At 43.7% G+C, this 25,776-nt stretch overlaps 1 protein-coding gene across 3 annotated transcripts in view; it reads left to right on the plus strand.

Annotated features, from left to right (window-relative positions):
• The window catches only part of LOC119017911 (transcription initiation factor TFIID subunit 4-like), an 85,954-nt gene that overhangs the window by 39,314 nt on the left and 20,864 nt on the right, over positions 1-25,776 (plus strand). For all 3 annotated transcript variants that reach the window (XM_037095079.1, XM_037095082.1, XM_037095080.1), the window contains 3 exons: positions 1,253-1,378; positions 6,422-6,478; positions 19,672-19,794. In XM_037095079.1, coding sequence (XP_036950974.1) covers positions 1,253-1,378; positions 6,422-6,478; positions 19,672-19,794 — 306 coding nt within the window. The remainder of the gene's footprint in view (positions 1-1,252; positions 1,379-6,421; positions 6,479-19,671; positions 19,795-25,776) is intronic.

Here is a 25,776-nt window from a genome sequence, read left to right on the forward strand (position 1 = left end):
ACTCATGGAAACACACACACACACACACACACACACACACACACACAGATGGAAAAGAGTGTGATATAGAAATCAAGTGCAAGAGCAGAACAGAGCTGCATACGAGACACACACACACACACACACACACACACACACACACACACACACACAAACATGTGAAATAAGCAATTATCCTATTAACTTTTGATGACCTACAAAAAGTTGTTTTTACACTTGCCTCTCCATTTCCCAAGTGGGAGGCGATGCACCATGCGGTGCAAAGAGAAGCGTCGTCTGTAAATAGAAAAAAAAAAAAAAAGTTGTGTGTGTTCAAGTCGGCTGTCGGGATCAGACGACGCGAGATGTGTCCGTACGTCGCTTTAAACAAGTGTGCAGTCAAGTGATGAAGTTACTTTCCACGTTGGTCGGGTTGCACTGGAACGTCTAACTTTCTTACATTTCACTGCACCACAACATAAGTCAGTTGAACAATTATAACGCAATTTGATTAAAATTTTAAGCAACATGTGAAAACAGGATAAAAGCTACAGATAAAAGCGTTTCCTGGTTCTAAACACAGCAGCAGCAACAAGACATTTCAGCAACAAAAATATTTATTAAACATTTAAACAAACTCGACACGAAAGGCTTCATACTGCTTTTCCCGTGTATACAATTATACTCTCCAAGACCAGGAAACACACACACAACACGTAAAACTGGTGGAGTAACCCTTTAATTGATATGTGATTAATCTACTGATATGTCAGTCAGGAAAGCATAAAGAAAACGCAGCTGTTTCCAACTTCTTTATGTCAGCAACTTCTGTTTTTGTCTCTTCACTGATGATTTAAATGGAGTAGGAATGAATTAAATGACCAATTCAGTTTCTGTATATACTTAATTTATGACAATAATTAGTGTGTTGCAACTAAAAGTGGCCTCTAATTATTGCAGCCACATAAATTGGCTGGAGATCAGTGGAGAACAGGAGTCATCTCGGCTAACTTAACTTTAAGTCGCTCAATTTTTTTTTTGGGTCACTGATGCTTTGGGTGAAATGGATGTTTTTAGTAATTTACTTAGGAGCGGAGGGATGTAATTTTTTTTATTGAGATAAATGGACTGAAGGCTTCCCTTAAGTTCTGATATTTGTGCCCAAAGCCTCTGGAGCAGCTGCTGAATGGGATTCATACCTTTCTTTTTTTTTTTTTTTTTTTCCTCTCCGACCGGTACAGTCGTGGTGATATTCTCTCTATCTCCCTGTCAGGATGATGAGTGCTACGAGCAGTCTGCAGACGTTCGCTCTCAGCTTCGCTTCTTCGAGCAGCTGGAGAGAATCGAGAAGCAGAGGAAGGACGAGCAGGAGAGAGAGATCCTGTTGAAAGCCGCTAAAGTAAGTTACTGTCACCTCACCATCGTACTCCGCGTGTGTGTGTGTGTGTGTGACAGACCGTTTGTTATGTCCCCATGCAACAGTGTGTTTTTTTGTGTACCGCTCTGTGTATATGAGTGCACGCTGCTCCTGCGCCGGCCCTGACAGATGAATTAGAGTGTGACACCAGTGGATGAAGTGACCTCCGCGTGTCCTCCCAGGCTCCTGGCCCCGGGGCTCCTCTGTCCTGGCTCTTCCTCCCCGGACACGGCGAGGAGGGGTGGGGGTGGGAGGGTGGAGGGTATAGACCTCGTACACTACTCAACCCCCATGCACCATGCAGCCCACACACACACACACACACACACACACACACACACACACACACACACCTATCCCCGTGTACAGGCTGCAAAACATCCCTCTATCACAAGCCTTGACAGCTCAGGTGAAACAGAGAATCATTTTTCAAACCGGACGACCGATTTCTCAGAGTGACAGAAAGAAAAGTGATTTTTCTATCAATCTACCCACCAAAGTATTCTTCCAGAGTTTACATAATGTGTGTTCCAAATATCTGGTGTCGATATGATCGCACTGTGCACATGAAGTACAACAGAATATACTGTATTACTAGTCGTGTCATGGAAATAGCTGCTTTGTTTAAACTATATAAACAGCAAAGTGTTGCAAAAACATGTAAAAGCACATAAATGTTGCAGCTCAGATGGTTTTACGGCTCTTAAGTTTTGGCTCAGATCAGCACAAAAGTGTCGTCACTACTAATCACCTTGCATACACGTTTCTATCGTACTGATTCTGCTTTGTATACTGATGGATCTTTATGTATTTTGCTCTTTTATAGAGTGCAGTTGATGTTATGAGTCGTTTTTTTGTTTACCTGCCCTGAGACAACAGATGCAAATTAGCTCCCAGCTAACTCTGGAGCACTTACTTTTAATTGTGCGGCGTCCCAGTGAAAATAAACAATCCAATAAAAAATAAATAAGCAATAAGATATGAGTTGCTTGTCCACGATACGTATAATATCTGAGGTGGCAATCACAGAAAACAATCATCAGATCGGGGAGAGTCGTCTCAGTCGTCTTCGTCTCAGCTGTTACATAAATTGTTGCAAACACAATCATGAGCTCAAGGCACGACTTTTCACTGAATACTGAATAATGGTAAAGGTTAATTTATGGATCTGTTATTAGCATATATTGAGTCAAAATAACTCTCATTGCTGTCATTTAAATATCTGCTAACACCTACATTACTGCCAAAGCAGAGAATCATTTAAACCATCTGATACAGAGCGAGCTTCTTATCCAGTATTAATCTACAAACCTTAAACATCATCGTAGCGACTGCATTAGGTTTCAGTTCAGACACTTGAACAGCTGCAACAGTATTAACAGTTTGATTGGCTGGTGTTGAAGCAGCTGCAGGTGGTAAAGTCGGTCCAGTCACCTGTATTTTAACACTTATTCTGGAAATTTTGGTGGGGAAAAGTTGTAACTAAAGTTTCCCTCTCATAGTGCAAATTATATTTCATGACACGCACTATAACAAACTTTTTAAACAATGATCAGCAGTGATAGAACGTTATAAGTCTGGTATGGTTCATATCATTGATGTACTGTTGTTCTTAAGAAAGGTGAAGTGTAGGAATTTTAGTGGGAGACGTTCTTAAACTGAAGCAACAGATTGTGAAGAAATAACTGTGTTTACATTCTGACGTCTGTGTAGGTTGTGCAGAGTTATCTACTGAAGTTAGCCTGCTAACCAGCTAGCGTGAGCTAACGGCAGCAGCAGTTAGCAGGTACTCTGGTGATACGCTGACTTCTGTGTGTTCTGACTTTGAATCAACAGCTGACCAGTGGAACGATCTGTAAGAATAATATATATATATATATTTTAAGGGACATAAGTGACCAGTTGTTCTTTGCAAAATACCAAATTGTTGCAGATTGAAGGTGTTGACAGATCAATTAAATGAATTCTGCAAGAACTACTGATCTTTGGATGGTTACCTGTCCACGTCTCTGACCTCAGCCGTGTGTACGTACAGACATTTGTTTATTAGTAAAGAGAAGATCCTCGAAATTTGGAAAGATCACCAGCGAACGCACAAAAAAAAGAGAGAGAATCTTTTTGCAAATGAAAATGCCTCGCGGTGCAACATTAGCAGAAAGCTAGGTTAATTTAATTAATTTTGAATGGAGCCAATGTCCCACAGTAAAGATTCTCATTGCAGCACACCTCACCGTCTTAATTGCATTATTATGCTCCGGTCCTGCCATGCAGGATATTAGAAAATCCTCTAGTTGATGAAGACTGGCCACAAAACCTCATGACCTGTCTGTTTTTTTCCTGCGAGGGGAGACCAGATAGCCTCGCTCCTGGTTGTGAAAAAAGACATTACCTCAGCAGGAAAACGACACAGTGAAGTGTGTTGTTAAAGAAATGAATAGTGACGCCTTTTATATCCTGTGTCTGCACCCAGTTCTACGCTGTTGAACAGTGTAATCTTTATTTTTTACTGTGAACGGTTCCCTTCATTAACAGGATTAGTGAGGAACTTTTGCAAATTTAGCCAAGTTCTTGTTGGAAGGGCTTCGCTCGGGGCTATTTGGATTGCATGAGCATCCTTGAGTAGTTTGACTTCACCGCAGAGCAGTGTGTATGGCTTCTTGGCCCTTGTTACCATGCATGTCATTTCAGTTCAAGGAGAAGTTTGGAAAGCAAATGTTTGCTGAGTGATTGTACAATATACTTCACCACCACACTGCCTGAGAAGACGATAGTATCTTCTCTGCTTCTATTTACCAATGAGTGCTATATTGTCTTCTCTGCAGAAGCTTATTAATCACATGTGTTGTATCGTAATTGGAAAGATCCTCAAAAACTAAAAGTAGCTGCTGATTATGTAACCTTGGAAGTAGATTTGTACCCTATTTTCTGTTCCTTTGCCCGTCCAAACCCCAAATGTCATGTTTTCTTATTTGTGCTTTAATTTATGTCTGCGCTCTCCATTTTATACCAACGTCTAACTATTATACAAGGAGAAATCCAACAGCAAATACATCATAAAACCTCCAAAAACTCCCTGATATTATACAGCCAGAAGACTTATTGCATAACGCTTCTTTGTTGTGGATCTTTGGAAAAAAAAACCAAAAAAAAAACGGATGTAAAGTGAAGTTTGATATTGATTATCGGCCATTCGGAGGACATCAGTCGGACTTTCGGTAATGTGTAAAGCGAATGGGAAGCACGAAATTGAAGAATAAACGCGTGTGTCAGTGATTGCTGCATGAGGAGTGATAGCAGCTTCGAGTTTCACCCGCCGGACTTCACATTCGGGGAGGCTGTATTGACAGAATATTCAATATTCAAGTTAACTTCACTCTTTCCAAATACAACCCACAGCCAAATGAAACAAGTACAGCCCTCTGGGGCTTTTTAGTAAGTCAAAAATGGACAAATCCAGTCAAGATAAAAAATAAAAATAAAATAAAAATGACAGCACACCATCACAGACTATTTCCTGGAATATGATCAACATTACAGATCGTATCAGATGATATATTGTAGAGGACTGTGCAGGAGAAAGAGCTTTTATTATTTAAGTACAGTATGTTTCCCTCCACCAGACCTAACAGAGCTTGTCAGCACCCACCACCCAGTCCTCCTCTCCTCGTCTCCCCCCCGTTCTCTCCTGTAAGTGGGAAAATCAGGGCAGCTGACAGAGGAGATGTAAAGCACGCCGGTGGCACCGCTGCCCTTTGTAAACAGTCCATCTGTACCAGCCCCTCCCACTCCTCCACCCCTCACCTCCCTCCCCTCCCTGCCTCTCTCCTGCTCGAGCGCCCGCTAATTTGACCTCTTGAATAAGAAACCCACGGAAAATAATCCCCCCCCCACAACAAGCCCTCTCCTTCCTTCGACGCCGTCCATTTAAAATATGACTCAAGTCTTGAGGGATGCGCCAGCCGACCTGAGGGCAAACACATTAGTCTTAGTTGAGATACCGACCAGTACGTGAACCGCCTGATATATTTAAAGCCAATTAGCCGGGAAGGCAAGGAGGAGCATCTATCCACGAGGAGACCGTAGGAGGAAGGAGAGGCAGGGATGTGGAGGGCTGAAGCCGGAGCGTGGCGTCCCAGCAGCTCTCGCTGTGATTGATCTGATATTGGAAGCAGAAATGAAGTATAAACCAAAATAGATGAGTTCTCCTAAAGGGCCATTTTGATTGTTTTATGACTTTCTCCATAGAAGACTAGATGACAGGTGTTAAACTACGTATACAACTGATGGGATAAAGTGGCGTATCATGCACCTGACCTCATTCCGGTTAATCCAGCGAACCCGAATCTTAACCACGCGTATCCGTATCCACGACATAACAGCCCTCAGTGAGCGTGTAGCGCCATAATCTGCCCGTATTGCCTGCAGTGGTCAGCCGTACATGTACATTTGGCTGTGTGGTGAAGGATTCCCAGGGACAAGTACATTCACCCAGATCCTGGCTGCTGATTAAAATAGAAGTGCTGTGTTGTTACGCCAGGGATACACACACACACACACACACACACACACACACACACACACACACACACACACACACACACACAGACAGATAGCTACACTGGCTCACAGTGACACACACACAGCCACTGCCACTGATACTCACCAACATCCTTTGCCCTGTGTGTGTCTGTGTGTGTGTGTGTGTGTGTAGCTGTGTGTGTGCTGGCTCGTGCAGAATTTTTAATAACCTCTTTTGATTAGAATCCCCCTCCAGCGGCTTATTTAGGGCTGGATTTGGAGCGGGTTTAAAGGCCACCGCCCCCCGGGGGGCGCTCCATTGCACTTCTCTGAATTCAAATACGATGTCCTTGACACCTCTGTATCCTGTTCCCATTTTGCACTATTTTTGCTGCAGCAGCAACAGATGAGTAGCGAGGGGGCTGGGTGGGGGAGGTTGGAGGGGTGGAGGGGGCTCCTTAAACCAGCTGTTAACCTGTGTTTTTCCCCCCCTCTTTTACTCCACAGAGTCGCTCCAGGCAAGAGGACCCAGAGCAAGCTCGACTGAAACAGAAAGCTAAGGAGGTAAGCTGCAGCGGAGATCATTACCCTTGACATTTCCCCGACTCTGGCGTATTAATTTTTCATGCCTCACTACATATGTAATGCCATTTAAAGTCGGACTTAAAAAAGTTTGAGGAATTATTCGCGCCGATTGATGCCCATGTGTGGAAAATGATTTTCTGCCACCCTCCTCTTCCTCCACCCGCCCCCCCGTTCTTTTCCTTTTCTTCGTCTATTTCTGCCTCTTCATCTTGCACCAGTTTGAATTTTGGGCCCCTCGTTTGGTTGATGGGCTATCAGGGGGAAGGTTACACAGTCAGAACTGTAGTCGCCTTTGTTAATGATATTTGTTACTGCCCTTTTTTTCTGATATGCAAAACTATAATTCAAGATTCAAGATTTAATTCAGTCATCCTTCAACCAACCAGGATTGAATCATGGAACTGATAAATGTCTCTCATCCGTGGTACATAGTTACAGCTCAAAAGAGAGCAGCCACTCGCATTTCTCTTTGGAAAAGAGTCAAATTTCAACAACAGTTCTGTAAAAAGCACAAAAAGATATGTGAAAAATATGTGAGCGCTGAATGAGGCTTCCACATGCACCAATTCATGCTCCACATGAACTTTTATTGCTACAAAGGACTGGAAAAGAGTTATTTCCCTCTTCAAGTAATAGGCCACTGCGCAACATGATACAAATAGAGGAAGTGTTTTACTGATGTAGCGTGCTTCTGTTAGCAGCTTCTATCCTTCTCATTTTAAGTGCAGGTCTCGTATATGGTAATAAAAAAAAATTCCCAGCGGACCCCAGAAAGTAGACCACTCTTCTTTTAGTGGTTGGTTAATGTTGTTTACGCAGAGTGAAATAGTTCTGTCACAGCGGAAGTTTCCGTTTGTTTTTGTTGTTTTTTTTTTTCTTTGTTTACTCCAGAAGAACTTCACTGGGTGCTTTCAGTCCTTGGCTCGCTCTAACAAGGATCAAGAGGATTGTGAGGAGCTTCCGTAGAGTAGTCTGAGTAGGCAGGAGGATGAAACGAGCTCCATTCACCTGTTGTTGTTGTTGTTGTTGTTGTTGTTGCTGTTGATGATGTGGAATTTAAGGAGCAGACGTGGTTTCTTCTCAGTTCACTTGCGCTTTATAAAAAAAAGAGGAAGCCTTTTATTCATCCAGGTAAAGTTTACTGAGTGCGTATGCACTTTTCTCACCAACGCTCTAATTTATACTTACACAGTCCTACATTTTCCAGCTGACAGCTTCCCAGCACAACCACTGTCTTTAAATGTCGGCCACTCTTACATCTAAGGGTAACTCTAAATGCCTTGCTCCAGGGCAGCTCTGTATATTGTTGTTTTGGCCGGGGTGTTTAATTTTTAGGAAGCCGGTCTGTGGTGTCGAACTTGTGACCTTCAATGACAAGTGGACTTCTGTTACCTCTGGCTGCTGGCAGCGCTCTGTCTCTCCTCGCCCCGTCTCTCCTGGACATTTCTTTCTAGCAACATTGAGCCCTTGCTGCAGTTTAGAACATTCACTCCAGATCTCAGCCTACCCATAAGCCCCACATATGCAAATGAAGCAGCGTAATAGGCAGCGCGATAGGTTTAGCCCCAGGGGCCATGTGATCAAAGTGGATCTCCTCCCTGTTAAGTGGCAGTCCGCTCGTCATCTGGATACGGCCAGATTAGTGCCTCGCGAGGAGACGCCGCGTGCACGTATGCACATTTTCATTTTCATCTGGAATTTTAAGAAGGTGGCTTGGAAATTGTTACTTTATGTAATGCTGTCTCCCCGAGAGACGAGCAAGACTCCCAGCCCGCTGGCTGCACACAACCCCCCTGTTCCACCCTCCCTCACCTCTTTCTTTTTTTTTTTTTTTTTTTGCTTAATGGCCGTCGTTTCTCAGCCCCTGTGCCTCTCTGGTTTTCATCACCTGAGCTGGCTGTTTGTGTCACCGCAGAGTCTGTCGGCAGCTCACACATCTGTGCAAATTTCATCAGTATAATGAGCCCGAGCTACTCTTCCAGGCGACGGGCAGAGGAGCCAGCCTCTCTTTAAGCCTCTCTCCGTGGCCACGCGCACACACAAAACAGCCAGCGCCGCCACCAAACAATCATCAATTTGGAGAGATGGAATTAGAACCTGTTTATATACTTATACCAAGTGTCGGCGTGTAAATTGAGGTGGCACATGATTTGTTTTTTTAAAAGGCAAGGCGCTGTGCGGTGTGAAGCTACAGCTGCAGAGCTGAGTCCAGTGATCAGGTATTAACCCGTGATAAGCAAATGAAGTCAGGTCAGGTTTAGTGTCAGTTCAATTTCAATTACACTGGCCAAAAATCACAAAAATGCCTCAAAGGGCTGTAAAAAAAGAGTGCAACACCTCCGTCTGTAGACCCTCGATTTAGTGGAAAAAGCCACTAAAAAAGGGTGAAAAGAAAGAAAGAAAAGGGATCTTTCTACCACTGTGAATGTAGGATTGTGCGTCTGGCCAGGTTTTTGTAGGTAAAGGGTAGCTGGGAATGTAAGTGGCTACAGATAACTCGTTAACATCGCTCGCTTTTATGCCTCGTATCCGCTGCGTGATACAGCTCAGCTTGACTCGACACTACTCCCCTTTTTGGTTTTCCATTGACTGGTCGCAAAAAGTCATCCCTGGTTTGACACCAACCTTAATTTATTTATCAACTTGACCCAGATTTTATTACGGCATCCCACTGGTCACTTTAGGACTTGCAGATGATCCTCTATTTGGTTGCCAATGAAACCATATTAAATGGAAAGAATTTCCTTCTTAGTTCCCATGTGTTGTCGCAGCAGTTTCGCTCAGTGTTGCAAACTATTATTCGAATAGTCGTTGAAATTATTGAAGTTAAACTGTTCGTGCGACTTTGTCTTAAAAACTGTATTTGCCATTGTTTTTCCCTTTAATTCCAATACTTCCAAACCACCATCTTTGAATACTGACTGCGCATAGAGAAAAGTAACTGGTACCAAACATGAGTTGTGTCGGGTTGAGCCGAGCCGTACCATATGGCTGAATCCCCGGGTTTAGTCTGAAAGCATGGCAGAATTATTAGTACTCACCAAAACATAAAATGATAGTTAAGGTTCAAACTCAGAGGCTACACCTGTCCTGTGTGGACTCTTCAAACTGTTCATGTTCCCCAGAGGATGAGTCCTAATGCTTTTATCATATTTTCTTTAGTGCTGCTGCTCAGCCAAAATATTTAAATGAAAACAAGAAATATCAGAATCTAGCAGCCAGATTTCCACGACATTCGCTGAGTAAATTCGTGCTCCCCAGCAGATGAACCCTTGTGGATGATCAATGAGTTTCGTTGCTTCCAACCCTCGAGCCAAAACTGGACACGCTATATCTCATAATTTTAGTTGCCATGAACTTTACAGAGCAGATTTACGTTCCCAAGGGGATAACACATTTGGTTTTTAATGATTCCTCATTAAAATGTCCTCTAGATCTGAACTCAAGATAAACCTAACTACAATATTGAACCCAAAATCAACAGTGCAGCCTCAGTGGTTTTGTACCGAGGGCTGAGGAACACTGTGGGCTCTGGGTGTCACCAGCAGAGTTTTTTGGGGGGGATTTTTGTGGTGTACATTCTTGTCGCTATGCCTCTAATTGTGTATTTGCATCAGCAGCCTGACCCACAACCTCGTCACCAGCAGAGATGGAAGGTCAGATAGACGGTGGCAGAGGTTTTTTCTTTTTTTGCGCGAGAGAGGCAGAGCGGTCTAGCGCCTCTGTTTCCTCCATGCACTACCATTTGGCCGAAAGGTCAGATGGGCTATTTCAGAAATGCCCCCAGTGAAAATCAATGGGCAAATCGTGGAGCTCAGTTCCTGTTTGTTGTTGTTGGCGGTGGTGGGTCCGTGTGCTCTGTCTGTTCCATCACGGCGGCAGGAGGCCAGGCAATGCCTCGTCATCGAGAGTGAGAAAATGAGAGCGAGAGAGAGCGAAGGAGACAGAGAGACAGAGACAAAGAGACAGAGAGAAAAAGAGACTTGAGGGGGGGTGGGGGAGAAAAAGAGGGGGAGGCAGAAAGAGATAGAGAGGGAGTTAAGGCCAGTAGAGATACATCACGATGTCAGACACACAGACACACTGCAGCCACAGATTCATCATCGCAGCCGCGTCTGCAGGCGCAACTGGACACAGGAAACGAGTGAACTGGAGAAGAGGACAGGCAGAGAGGGACGAGGGGAAGAGGGGGGAAAAGACAAATTGGCTACTACAGCTGGCCAAAATCTGCCCAAAAGCTCCTGTAAGGGCCCGTTCAGCTGCTGAAGCACACCGCGTCATGCCGGGAACGCTGATATATTTCCACCGAACAGCTTTGTTAACATAAGTTGGTTAAGGATGAAAACATCATACACTGCTGCTCTTTTCCCGATCTTCTAGCTCAGAGTGATTCCAGAGGACGAGCGAGCTGTCCAACTGCATCCCCAATTTTTTTTTGCGAGAATAATTTTCCTCAAATACTTATATCGTCTTCAGGCCCCTGACAGATTTTCTTCTTTTTGCCCAGCATCGCTTGAAAACATCTCGAACCTCTACACAATTAATTCTGCCCTCGCTTAACTTTGAACCTTGCACTGCTCACTATTAAAAGCCTGCAGTTATCCATCCTTCCAACATATATGTCAGAATCTATGAATCCATGTGACATTTCACAACGTGGTCAGGATTTAGCATTTTTTGCCTCACTGTTCACATAAATGTCGGTTATGTTATTTAACCCTCAACCCTGCTGTTCTCCCGTCTGCTCAGCCAGTATGCACCGGGCCTTAACGCACACATACATGTTACTTGGTTGGTCTTGGCATCCTCCACAAGTGGCCGGGTCACGGAGAGAGACCGGAATCCACCCACACTGAGAGCTCCGTCAGCCGCAGCCTCACACTTCTTCTCCAGAGAGGAGGCGCTCTTGTGTGTCAGAGGACAATGTAGCAGCCCCTCCATTTTTTTTTTTTTTTTTTTTTTTATTAGGCCAGTTATATCTGCGAGTTCATAGGCGCTCATCCTCTGGCCCTCCGCAAACTGCTCGGCTCAAAAGAGGCGCTCTTCCCCCCGCCGGGCAGGCCCGAGGGCAAGAAGCCTGCTACCCTCCTCCACATTCGCTGCCTTTCTGTGCTGACTTTCAAAGAGAATTCCTGCTGTTTTGTGTGTCCCAGTTCATAGTTGTTATATTCTTGTCTTCTGGTCTCACAGATACACAATACCTTAATATGAATAGAGCAGCAGCATTTGCGGTCAGCTCGTAGGGTTGTGAGCAGGAAGAACACAGTGCTCGCGGTCGCCTCGAGTGGGAAGATCACGTCTTCTTAAACCCATTTCAAATTAGGTTACGCGTTAGTTTTGCAGGTGTAAACTTTATTCTGTGTTTTGTTGAAGGTCTCACATGGGGTTGACGTGGTTCATTTTTTAATTATCACATAAGAAAGGTCTGTTTTGCAGGTCCTAAAGATAGTGCGCTAAACCTATTTTTTATTTGTTGCTTTGTTGTCGGTAGTTTCAACTTCAGTTTTTTTTTTTTTTTTCTTCTTCACCTCAAGACATATTACAAGAAAAAAAAAAAGAAGAAGCAGGCTATAAAAGTACCTTTGGTGTTCCTGTGTGTTTTCGAATATTACAAAGTGCTGTAATGAGAGGAAAACAACAAAAAAAAGGAGATTTTTTTTTTTTTGCCTCAGAGGGAGATAGCGACTCGTCTCCTCGCTGTACAAGCCTGTAGGTTCACTTTTTCTCTTTGTGCGCCAGAGCACTCCTTGGGACTCGAGCGACAGGGGAATTGGGCATGCTGAGCTACGCTGGTGGCGAGGTGCCAGCCTCCTGTGCCTGGGATATAAGTGAGAGGGAGGCAGGAGGCAGGACACGTTTCAATTAGGCAACAAGCGCCGCACACGGAGCTTGAGAGGGGAGAGTAAAAAAAAAAAAAGAAGAAGAAGAAGAAAAAAAAAGAGAGAGAGAAAAACCTCACCCTCACCAGCTAACTTCTCCCTTCTGACCTCTCCCAAAAACACACTTCCCTGATCTGCCGTGCCCCACCTTTTCTCTTCTCTCTCCATTTAAAATCGGAGGTGTCGTTTTTTGCGGTATTCATATGGGAAGGACAGTACCGGGGGTCTTTGTGAGGTGATGCTAAGTGTGCCAGCTCGGCCTGCATGTTTCCATTAGATTGTCATGTTGGCTAATTAGAGAGCGGCAGCATGATTCACCTTGTTAATTAGGAGGACTTGCACACCATGTGCCTGGGGGCGGTGTGGGGAAGAGGAGCCCAGCCTCAGAGCCTGCTAGTCGCCTGCTGCCTATGAAGATTCCCCCTTCTCATCTACCTTCCTTTCACTCCCTTCTTTTTTTTTTTTTTTTTTGATTTGGAAATGAATAAATCATTGACATCGTCCTCTCTCGGAGTGTGAATATCTGAGTTCTCATCTTTTTCCTGGATGCAAATTAGGCGTGATCAATAGAAGGTGACGAGCGGCGAATCTAAATGTTAAAAAAAAAAAAAGAAAAGGGAGAGAGAAGACTGCTAGACGAAGCACGCCAGCATAGAATGAGACAAAGCGAGAGAACATTTAAAGTAGGAAATTTTCCCCTTAGATAAGCAGTATTTTTAATGATCACCGCTCTCCGCTCGACGCTCCTCTGTAACACCGTCAGAATCTGCTTAACACTGATTTCTGGCTCCTTCGTTACTCACCGCTTCTTGGGAAAAAAAAATGTGCAGCGCAAATGTTATTATTTATAAAAATAACACTTGCTCCAAAGTAAAGGCATCGGTTCTCTTAGACACATTCAATGAATCCACAATATTTCACACACACTAGTCTCCCTGCACAAGGTTTAATTCCCTGCAAATAAGTTGCAGATGAAGAGGAACCGTAGGGTCATGATAGTGACACTCACATAATGACCTTAGCTCCGGGGACGGCTGAGGGCTCTGAATAATTGGTCCTTGGCCCTGAAAACACTCCTGACATACTCGCCTTCAGAGGAAATGAAACACTCTGAGCCAAGACTATTAGCTCATGCATGTATTTTGAATTCATCTCCATAGGTAAAATAATTTAATCACAAACAGGTTTGCAGGAATATTCAAGAAGATACGTGTGTTGAGAAAAGAGGATGAAACTGAATTTCAGAGCATTTTTAATAAAATCTCAACTTATTAATTGTCTAGTTATGCAAAGATAGACTGGTGTCGGTGCAATAGTGCAAAAAAACTGTTCCAGAATATCGTGATAAGTGTTGATATATCCTGAAAACACCGTACTGTACTGAATCTGTGCATATGAACCCAACAATATTAATATATTCAACATTAAATGTAGTGCAGTGCAACTTCAAACCTTTAAGGCCAGTTAGACGTGACAACTCGCTCTGCAGCATGTAACACAGTGCACACATCAGACTTATATCTTCATATATAACTTCTACATCACACTATTTTTCTCGGGAGGAACGCTGCCAAATGTAATTATTGAGCTCTGTTGATGAAGTCACACATGTGTCTGTTCAGTTTTTTACCACTAAGACGTGCCTGCATTCGCAGTTCGAGGCTTAACTCGTCTCTTTGTAGCGTCTGAGTGCAGATGGAGAAGCGAAAACCTGATTGGTTAACTGCAAATGGCCCTTCTCCCCGCAGCAAACTAACTGCCAGGCACTTCACATGAAGAAAGGCCTCAAGATGCAGCTCGCAGATGTTCATGTAATGTCGGCCATGTGGGTGTCAGGTGAATGAGATCCATGGATAAACAGACGTGCATAAAACACATACGTAAAATGTCAATGCGCTCTCATGCGAGGAGGGAGTAGGAAAACTTGCTCTGCACTGTTTTGGTAAATTTGTACCTAAAAATGGGTGAAACTAAATATTTTTTTAAATAATTTTTATGTGATTAAGTCGGGGGAAACATGTCTCCCCTTGCTTCTGACAAACTTCACCGGGCCTCGTTCCTAAAATATTTGAACAAAGTGTTAACTTGTGCGTACACACAAACATACAATTTTTTAACTGAATCAATATTATTTATGAATGCAACGGATCTGCACAAGTTACATACGTTTTCTGCCAAGTTATTAGTCATGAGTAAGAATATCATATCAGCACAGCAACATGCTAATGTCGACAAAGCTAACGTGCTAATGCTCAGCGGGTGTGATGGTTACTGTGCTCACCATCTTCGTTTAGCATGTTGGCTTGCTTGCGTTTGATAATAAGCAACAAACACAACCGACTCACGAAACAATTGAGTATTTATGTAGCTGAAATTAACAGAACATTATATAGACACAAATCCCACATCTATAACAATTTGTTAGACGTAACGTAGCTGCTAACTACAAGCATAACTCATTACGCTTTAACAATATATGCAGAAACAAGTGATGTGGGGCGAGTGGCTGACCATCCAGATGGTTCAGAAGCTGTTATTTAAAGTTATTCGTCATCTAATTGAGAATAAAGTACGGTTAATATAAATCAGTGTGGTAAAATACTCACATTGATGACGCTAACATGCCGATGCTCAGATGTTTACGATGTTTACTGTCTGTGCTCGGCATGCTAACCTTTATCCGTTTGATAATTAGCAGCCAAACACGCCCGACTGACAGAACAGACGAGCACTGAGTGCCGCCGGCATGGCTAAGAAGATAATAGAATATTTAACATTCCCTACAGAGTTACTGTTTTCTGTTTTGGTTTGATATATAGTTTAATATAAAAAAAAATGGCTGAAATCCGTAACATTTCTTCCCTCTGCATCTGCATAGCTGCGGGGGCTGTTCACGTCCACGCCGTGACAGCACCATTATAGCAACGCTGACAAACGTATGAAAACGTCCGCGCTCACACCCACTGTAACATTAACAGAACTGTCCATTTACATTTTATACTTCTGATAGTAGATGGTGCGCGGCATATAATCTGCCACCATGTTTCCTGCCATTTTGTGTCGTTGCTTGCTGACAGTAAATGAAGGGAGATGACAGGTCAGGCTCGAACTGCCGTTGTTTTGATTATATCATCAGTGTGTTACACCGCTTGGCCACCAGGGGAGAGGATTTGCTTCCCGCTGGAGCCACCAACCCTCGTTTAACTCTTACCGAGGCTCTTTGGGGGAAAAGAAGCATTCACCCCCCCCCCAAAAAAAATGGCATATGTTATGTCTATATACTGAGAGGCTCCCCGCTGTGTCCTGTTGGGCCGGAGCTATTCTAGTGGGAGGGTTAGACACAAGCCTAATCAAAAAAACCCATAGTCTGGCTTTTATACTGTGGTCTTTGCAGGGCAGTCAGCCCTTCAGCTTCCTTCACAGCCCCGTAGCTGCTCGTGACGTCAAGCAGAGCGTGTTCTGCTCTACCAAGGACATCTGTCTGTAAGCGTCTGGGGGGCCGCGAGCAGCCCCTCAGGCCAGGAGGGGGGAGGGAGGGAGGGAGAGAGGATGGAGAGAAAAGCCTTTGTTAAAAACAGCCGAGATGGAGAACGGCAGGTTGGCCATCATGGCTCCTGCAGCTCGCCCCCCCCCCAACCCCTCTGCACTCCAAGCGTGTCTGAACGCTCTGAGGTTCTTGCCGAATTTTGGACATGTTTGCATCAGAAGGGAACACAATATTAGTTCTTTTGTGTTGAGAAAAAGCCCCTTTTATTTATTTTTATTATTTAGGTCTTTATGGGCATTTTTTACATTACTGTTAAGGGTGCAGAGCTCCAGGTTAAACAAGATGTGGGAAACAGTTAAAAGCAAGACAGACAAATGGATTTTTTTTTTTTTCAGTTGCTCACTTTTGGCCTACTTTGGCATTTGTTCTGCCTTGAATGTCTTTGGTACAACTTAAATAACATTAACACTAACACGTGAACGGACCGCTGAATAGTCCTTACTAACAGGCAATGGGATGTAAAGCATCAGATTTCATTGACACTGTCTAAATCCATATCAACATATAAATAAACAGTGATTTAGGGAGAAACCCTGAGTGAGAAATTGATATATTTATTAAAAAAATGCAGTAAAGATAATTTCTATTTGCCGGAATCAGCTCAGTTAACGTATTAATGACAAACATGTTGTTGAATGCTGTTATTTAGCCTCTTATTTCTCTCAGCCCCACCTTTCAGTTTGCTCCACTGATTCAGCCGCTGTGTGTTACAGCAGCTGTCTACACCGCTGATAAATATTAACTTCCACTGCCCCCAAACTCGAGGTCTTAGTCTTATTTAAATATGATTTTGGAAGAATCTTCCAGGACATGACCCAATGACACGAATAATCTGATGAATACATGTAATTTGATAGCGTGGGCCTGGATTTTTTTAAGCGTCCACAGCAGTTGTATTTTTGGAGTGGGATGTTGGTTATTTGATATCATAAAACGCTGGATGATGTAATTTATTCTAAAATCTGATCTGTTACTTATTGCAGAAAATGCTCGTAGATTCTTGATCTTAATTCTTAATTTCTTTTTTTTTTTTTTGGAGCAATCAAAACTTTCAGCGCAGATTAGGATTGATCCGATAAATATCACATTCCCAGCTTCGGTGTTCGGACCTGTAGATTGCACCATTATGTCGGTGCTGCTGTGCATGTAGCTCAGCCTCTGTGTAGAGAGCTTTGTGCAGCTGCGACAAGTGTTTCCCCAGAAATGTGCATGTTTGTGTTTGCGTACTTCACATTTCCCCGGCGCTGACCGTAACATCACCACCTCACATCGTTCTTTTTGCATCAACACCAGAAACCCTCTCTCTAACAAAGCTGCAGATTGATTCTGTCGGGGATCTTGAAAATGTTCTACATCTCCTGACCTTTGCTAATAATTTGACTTTACAAGTTCCAGTCCCCTGCTTTGAAAGGGCACACGGGCAGACTGGAAGCACTGGTATTTACGTGACTCTGTGGAACAGCAGATATTTATGCGGTACCATTGATCGGACCTGGCAAATGTATGCATCGTGCCAGCTGGTTATTCTTCCCGTCTGGGGCGAATCTCTGCAGTGACCTTTGCAGTTTTGGTTGGTGATTGCGCCTCAGGCTTAACAATGCCGACAGGTTGGTCCTGAAGGTAGAGAGAGGTTTTTGTACTTGAAGGTCGCAGCTTTGATTCTGGAGCAGCAGAAACTAAACAAAAAGAGAAAACAGAAAAGCTGCTACATACCAGAAATAACAAACAGCGACCAGAGAATGCTTTGTTCAGTAGACGACAGCAGCTGAAGACTGACACCTTTTTGAACATGTATGCACATTCCTTCATAGCTGCTGCTGCTACTTCCTAGTGTTTTTACATTATGTGTGCCCATATGAATGTACTTCATGTACATATTTGAATTAAATGGCGGTCAGAACAACCCCTGAGGGAAAACAGATCAATCAAAGCCCGGCCCATCTCTGGCTTGTATCAGTTGGCGGTCATTAAAGGAAGGTAGACTCGGCGTAGTGGCACCAGATTGAAATCAGAAATCGGTCTCCCTGTGTCAGGGCGGGCCCTATATTGACGGGAAACGCAGACTGGAGGGTTGCAGATGGTAAAATGAAGTCTTCATTTATCATACAGTCATAAATCTGAAAATGCAGGCAGTTGCTGTGGGCGCTGGGAGCCCATGCCTGGTGCCAACTGCCAGGCGGAGATGCCGGCATCCTGGTGCCATCACTGAGATAGCGGACCTCTCTCTCTCTCTCTCTCTCTCTCTCTCTCTCTTCTGCTCTATCGCTCTCTCCCAGCTCACTTTGCAGCGGGATTCTTTAAGGTCAGGCCCGGAGAGATTTGTGTGTTGTTTGTGGCAGAGCCCCTAATAAGGTTAGCATTGATAACATTAATGCTACATTTGCCATGTGGACAGGGGCAATGATCATCCCCAGCCTGTTCGCCTCATCCAGCCACGATCCCCCAGTTTCTGACTCCATTATTCCCCAGTGTCTTTATTTGCATAGAATTAAAAGCCTGATTCCCAACTCGACAATTCGCTTCACGGCCTTCTCCATTCTACTGCTGCGAAATTACTATTTGATTTTATTACAGGATCTATGGTAAAAACTGACAAATACATGCAGTTTATATATTCAGCTGGTTGGTACCACTGCTGTTATTTCCCCTACTTTGTGTTGTCAGCGTGTTTGAATCTTTCAACAGTTCCGCCGTGCTAAATGTGAAGTGGCAACACCCTAAAGGGCATGCCTCGCCACCGGGGCTTTAGGAGAAAAAAAAAAAAAAAAAAAAAAAATCAGAGGCAACTGCATGCACATTTTAGATCAGACTTTATACACCAAAGCAACCTTTTAAAAGAGCGCCATCTGAAAGTAACATGAAATTTTCCCCTGATCAGACAACACGCATGTCTCACACAAACACCAGCGCCGGGCGAACGCATGCTGAGAGATAACATAAAAGAACATGAAAGACATGAAAGCGCACATTGATTGTCCCTGTTCGCTGCAACCCAGGCCTCTCTCCCCCCAGCGGGCAAGCACGCAGGCAAGCTGGTGGGTAGGCATTCCCTGCGCTGTGGCCAAGATTGATAGGCACGTGTGTGTGTGCGTGTGTGTGTGTGTGCACTGTGTTTTGCATGTTGGAGGGAGTGCTGACACCCTCTGTGCCATGGCCCCAGGCACTCACACATCCACCCAATAGAAAGGGCAGCTCCCAGCGATGCTGGGTTCCCCCTCAGCCCCGCGGCTAGACATGACATTACCTCGGGCAGTGCCTCGCCACAACCTCCCCCTTATACATCACAAACTGCTAAAATCACAATGGCACCATGTGACTACACACACACACACACACACACACACAATCGGTCTTTGACAGCGGCTCTGTTAATGGCTTCCATTTTGTTTGGCTCAGGAGAGCTCATGTAATTCATGGATGGACAGACAGAAGGAAGAACAAGGATATCTTTATTCTGTCCCCACTGTTTTTTCATCCTCACCAGGTCTCACGCTGCACTAAAAACAGCTCTGGTTGCACATTATTCTAAAAAAGATTGAAATATCGTGGTCACTTGTCTGCCTACAAGCATTTACCATGGCGCACCTTGTATGTGCTTATTAGATACAGAGACAGAGAGAAGCATGTTGGGAGGTTGTGACTGTATCACATGTAGTTTTTACTAAGCTCATCAGATGTGTGTGAGCACATGTAGTGGTAGAAGTTTTTCATTTTCCATCTTCTGATCTTTGTGTCGTCTTTTCCAGATGCAACAGCAGGAACTGGCCCAGATGAGGCAGCGAGATGCAAACCTCACAGCACTAGCCGCCATTGGACCCCGCAAAAAACGTAAAGTGGACTCTCCAGGGGCCACCCCATCAGGGACAGAGGTAAGACGCACCTGGTGACGATTGTATAAAATGCATTTGTCCGTATCCAGATGCAAATGCTGACCTGATATTTAACCTCAACACTAAAATCAATCAATTAACTTTTGATGGGAACCTTCCGATTTGCCATTATTAGCAGCTGATATCGGCCTGTCACAGATTGATCAGGATTGGCGTATACCGATTGTTCGATACGCACCGATATAAAAATGTTTTTTGGGGTATTATAATGCGTAAAAAGATGCTGTGGCTGATTTCCAATGATAACATTTCAAATTGAGTTCCTTTTTTCTGTCCATTTTGGACGGTAAAGTTGTCACATGTGTTGCTAAATATTAGGGATCATTGTATAAAACTGGAATTGTATAGGGGATATATTCTACTATTCCTGACAGATATGTGAGCACAGCAGAAGTTAGTGCATTTGTGATGATGAGGATGCTGTAAAATAAACACATTTACAACCGAAGTCTACTTTGCTTTCCAGAAAAAGTGCTTTAAACCAAGATAATGTATTTCAGTTTTTTCTTAAAGGTAAAATTTTTTTTTTGTGTCGACAGCTTTCAATGTTAATTTTCCCGGTTTTGTCATCCCTGACTGTGGTGAGTTCAAACATGGAGGGCTGGTAGATATGCATAAGAATGAGTCACTGAATATGTATCTGCGAGACAAGTGAATAAGAAATAATCCATAACTGCAGGTAAATGTGGTGAGTTTAAATTCCAGCTGCTGGTCAGATAGAGCAAAGTTTTTTTGTGTTAATGCAGGATTTTCTCCTGAATCTAATTACCCTGTTGTTGTTCGGAGACTTTAGGTTGTACCTCCACAGAACGCTCCAAACCCTTTTCATGAGTCTGTAGGTTGAGCTTTGTGGTAAGTCAGAAACTCGACTCCCGGTAGTTGCAAAAGTTTTCTGACATTATTTACATGAGTGCAGGGAACGACACTGTCCTCGAACAATTAGTGATGTACAGTCGGATGTGGGATTGTAGTTAGTTCAGATTACACAGACAGTCCAGTTTTTGTTTAGTTGGTCCAACTGCTCCCTGATAATTTAGCCTACTCTAGTTTTCTGCCTGTTTTATTTATCTGCCTAATATAAAAGCTTTTGGCCTGAATTCTTACGTATCGCTGTTCAACAGCACATCTCGTTACACCATATTTTCCTGATGCAGAAGCAAGAATAGTGCATCAGTGCAGCCAGCAAACACAATGGCACACTACTCACTTATTACTTAAAAAAGAAAAAAAATCAATTGTGTACTTTATATCATCTATCCAGGCACAGCCAGTATAACCTATTTAGCCACTGCTGATAGAATAACACGTGGTGGAAGAAGTGATCACATCGCAGTCCACTCTCTGGACTTCTTCTCTACCGATCGGCTTCTCTTCAAATCCCCCTTCAATGTGCTTAATTGTTTCAAGTTATGTAATATATTTGAGATGTCGTCAAGATGTCAGAATGCATAAGAAGACATAACAGGCGAGATTGAAAATAACAGTAGAAACTGCCTGGAGGAGTTTGACCCTCACCTCCCCGACAGTTTCCTCTCCGTCTGGCTCTTCAGTTGACAGTCTGACATATTAGGGGTGAGCAGAATGTGAGAGAAGAAGAACGGTGACAATATTTTGTCCAGTGGTAAATAATAAATAACTCAGTAATTGATAGGGGTGTGCATCTCTCCCTCATAAGACGATTTGATGCGATACGATTCAGGGACGATACATTTGCAATACGGAACGATTTGATGCGATTCGATGCGATGCCACCTGATCCAGTTCTTAACATTTGTTTAATGTAGACACTCATTATCCATTAAAAATCAAAATAAGTGATTCTATAAAAGTGACATTGCTTACCTTACCATGTCTCGAATTGTAAACAGTGTTGGAGATGTCGGACATGTCGTTGTTGTTGTTGTTGTTGTGGTTTTTCCCTCGGACACGCTAAATGTTACTCGTGAGAATCTCGCGTTGACCTTTAACCTTTTACAAGAGCTGAGAGACGCTCTGCAGAATTAGCAGCAAAGCTTGTGTCGGGCCAAAGGTAAATTTATATTGATACAGGGTCAGCATATCGATGTAGTCGGCTCTTTAACGTTAAAAAATGTTACCGATTTGTATCGGTGAATCTTTACACCCCTAGTAATTGATATTCTGTCAGCTGTTGTCATGTATGTTGCCCTTACATGTAATGTCAAGTTGTACCACTAGAAAAAAAGGATTGTGGGGGGGTTCAAGTTTAAATATAAGAAAATTTGGGAGCATCATTTACTTAGAAAGGTACTGTGGACAATGCAAGAGTAAGAAATAAAAGATATGATAAAGATGAAGCCTTGCCTTCATTTTATATCTTCATATGTATGTCTTTTTACATACATATATATTTTACTGAGTGGCCACAGATCAGCGTCCGACCCTTATTGCAGCAGAACCTTCCTGCAGCTGAGGGTCGTGTGATGAGGGAGCTGTGAAGTGACCCAGCGTGTTGCCCTCTGAACCATTGTTCTCATGTTTGTTCATCTACAAAGTGGATGACGACAAACAAATCTGAAAAATCTCTGTGAGCCAGAACCGTTCTGGGGGCACCACGGAGTAGGTTTGGGTTTGTGTTGTCTCCCTTCGCCTACGTCTTTTGGATTACTGATACAGATACTTTTCATTCCTAACCTGTTAATCATCAGCCAAGTTTAAAAATCCGTCTGATAACCCACTCCCCATTTAATTTGGCAGCGTGATGTAGCTGGTAGGAAATATCTCTGTGTGTTACAGGCAGCTTGGTGACAAACTCCCATGTGACTCGCCCAGTCTGTTCTTAATTAAGCTGAACTGTGTTATTATAATGAGCAGTCTCCTGTTTTAAGTTCCACAAGAATTGACTTGCGTATCATATTTCTGCAGCACTGGGTCATACATGAAGTCACGCACAGTTTCTGTACACAGTCACATTTTCCTCCGGGGGAAACATTTAAATTCAACATGTTCATCTGTAAATATGATGAATCTAGAATAAGTCTGAATTTTGAATGTCAATTGGTCATTTTAATAACCTGCTTATTGAGTTGCATCTTCACATCCTTCGCTTGGCAGCAATATGCTGCAGAGGAGCATGGTAATGCACCCGGTAAAAAAGCATAAATAACAAAATAAAAGCATTACTTCTGGTCCTTGAGTGCAGTGCCAACCTCTTTCAGAATGTTTTACCCTGATGGGTATTAGCCCGCGACCTTCTGCTGCGCTCAGAAAAATCTGCTTTCTCAAACTGCTTCCTCCAAATGCAGTTACACAACATAAACATGAATATACATTATGCTGGGGTTGTTTCTATTTTATCCCATTTTGTTAATGTCCTGTTCATGTTTAATTAGAAGGGCATAATGAAGTGAAGTCACAGCGCGCCCCTCCTCTGGAGTGATTGCAGAGGGGGCGGAGGAGGAATCTTAACTTATTTTCACTTCGTTTTCACCTCCTCACATTTCTTCATTTCACATGGGCTGGAAGCGCCTGCAGCGTTCTCTTTCCCTTCTCCAGAGCAAAGTGAATGTGACTTTTCTAAGGGGGTCACAGGATGCCTGGAGGCCTGTGGGTGTTACTGGACTGTTGCCTGCTCTCAGCTTCACTGAGGGGCTTGTCATAGATTTCATCTCCACAGAAATGAGCCGGGGGGCCCTGGCCAGGAGCACAAGCAGCCTACGTTATGAAGGGCCCATGCTGATTATTTCCCTCTGACATCGCATCCTGAGCTTTCCGCATTAATCCCAGACAAAGGCAGCCCTTCAGTGCTGTGCCAGAGCTCAAATTAGGAGCCAGATAATGGCCTTGTTGAGATCCTGCTCTGTTCACCGAGAGGCAGAGCTCCTGTTGAAATCCTCTTCTTCAATATTCCTTCCCTCCTGCTTGTTCTTTTCCTCATCAGACCACCTTTTCACCATGTTCGGACTGTGACGGAATTCAGGTGACACAATTTTGCTCCTTTCCCCACAACCCAACCCCCCCCGCCCTATTCACCCACCTTTAATTTGATGGTGGCTCGACTGGGCTTGGGCCTGTGCCTGGATGTGGATCGCCAAGGGCTGTGAAACTGATAGCCAGTCAAGACTGGAGTGTCTGTCTCCAGCCTGATCTAGTCTGCAGGAGGGAACAAAGGGGGCCTTACAGGGCTCCGCAGGGTGGATTAGTTCCAAGGAGCCAATGGCTGGGGCTGCTGGCTGGCTGGCTGGAAGAAGGCCTGCTGTGGCCCCAGCGGTGGGTCACTGCACAGGCAGGAGCCACACAGGCACACACATCACGATTTCCCCCTCCAGCCCTGTAGTCCCCATCCTACAGCGCTAACCCTCCAATCAGCACACCCAGGCTTTTGAAGTTCAGCACAAAAGTCAAGGGTGAGCCGCCTTGAAGAAGGTGGAGGGATGAAGCGCAGCGACAAAGGGCAGCTGAAGGAGAATGGAAATGTGATGAAGCCCCCAAAACATTAGCTCAGAGATGATGACGTTATAACGCCTGATTAGAAAAGTGTTGAGCTAATGAAAAATTATATTTTAACTCCAAATGTATGTTTTGTCATGTAAGGCATCAATCATATGAAAAATTCATACCCCACTACGGAAAAATCAATGTCCACCGCTGCTACGAGCTGAAAATCCAACATTTTTCCATTTTTGTTGAGATGTCTGACTTTACCCACTTGTTACCTAGCTTAGTTAGCTCGGATAACTAGCGTCTCATCCATGAGAAGATTCATACGTAATGCTGCACGGCGATATGGCTGGTAGATGTAGTTTGGTAGAGAGAAAATAGATCCTACAAGAATCTGCTCACAGCAATTGTCTGTGGATTATCATGAGTAACCACGTCGTGATTTCTGAAAAGCGACATCCCAGTGGAGATTTTCAAATGTATTTTTAGCCATTTAGTTCCATTATACTCAAGAGACGGCAGACAGAACTCTACGGCTAATATCTCCAAGACTTTACAACTCATGCTAACACAATTTAAGTGGATAAAAAGCATTGCAAGAAAGAAACAACATTTTATTTTTGATTTTGGACGTGTTTTTTAGCTCCATTGTAAGCATCTGTACAGCACCGCGAGGTGCTAACAGTTTTATGCATTAGCAGGCTGGAGACCACGTTCCAGCTCTTTGCTCCTCTATGGCCACATCAGTATTTGTATAATGTTCAGAGAAGATATAAAAAATTGATTTTAGCTCATTGAATTGGGGATGGAGGAGAGGAGAGTCTGTCAACCAGAGCTTTATTCACAATGATTATTCCATCACACCCTCTGTATTCTGTCCCTTCACACACTTCACGTTATTTGAACACTTTACTGTTTCATTTCCCCCTCATTGATTTTTGTGTGCTGTGATCGCCCCTCTTCCCATTTGGTGCATCTTGACTTAAAGTGCGCTCCGTCTGGTTTTTTTTTTGTTTTTTTTTGCTGCGAGCTCTTGAAATAACAGATAGGAGGCTCCTCGGTACATCTGGGGTTAGCATTTAAAGGTTTCGGCGATGTTAAAAAAAAAAAAAAAACGTGCCTCGACGCACCGTGTCCTGCAGTGTTAAACACAATCAGCGCTTTGAAACATCCTTGACACATTTACGAGCTTCGTAGTTATCATCCCGCCACCGAGGCCATTTATCACATCAAAGGGAGAGCTTTGTTTGTTGACGTCAAAAAAGCGACAATAGCAGCTAAATTGCCTCGGTTTGTACAGCCGCCGCTCGCCTGCCTCGTATCTGTCTCGACCAGGCGCAATGCAAGGGACAAAGGTAGGCGTGCGATTTAATAGTGAGCACAGTCTATTTTTCCATTTGAATTCATTTCACCTTCTTTTCTTTGAGGCTGTAGATCAGAAAGAAGGAGTGAGGCAATAGAGTGAGAGGCATGGGGAGAGAGGGGGGAAAAAGCACAAGGAAAACTGATGCCCTTTCCTCCAGCTAAATTAACAGGAATCACGTGGAAAACAATCTGAGTCTC

The sequence above is a fragment of the Acanthopagrus latus genome, chromosome 4 (genome assembly GCF_904848185.1).
Source record: "Acanthopagrus latus isolate v.2019 chromosome 4, fAcaLat1.1, whole genome shotgun sequence".
NCBI classification, from domain to species: Eukaryota; Metazoa; Chordata; class Actinopteri; order Spariformes; family Sparidae; genus Acanthopagrus; species Acanthopagrus latus.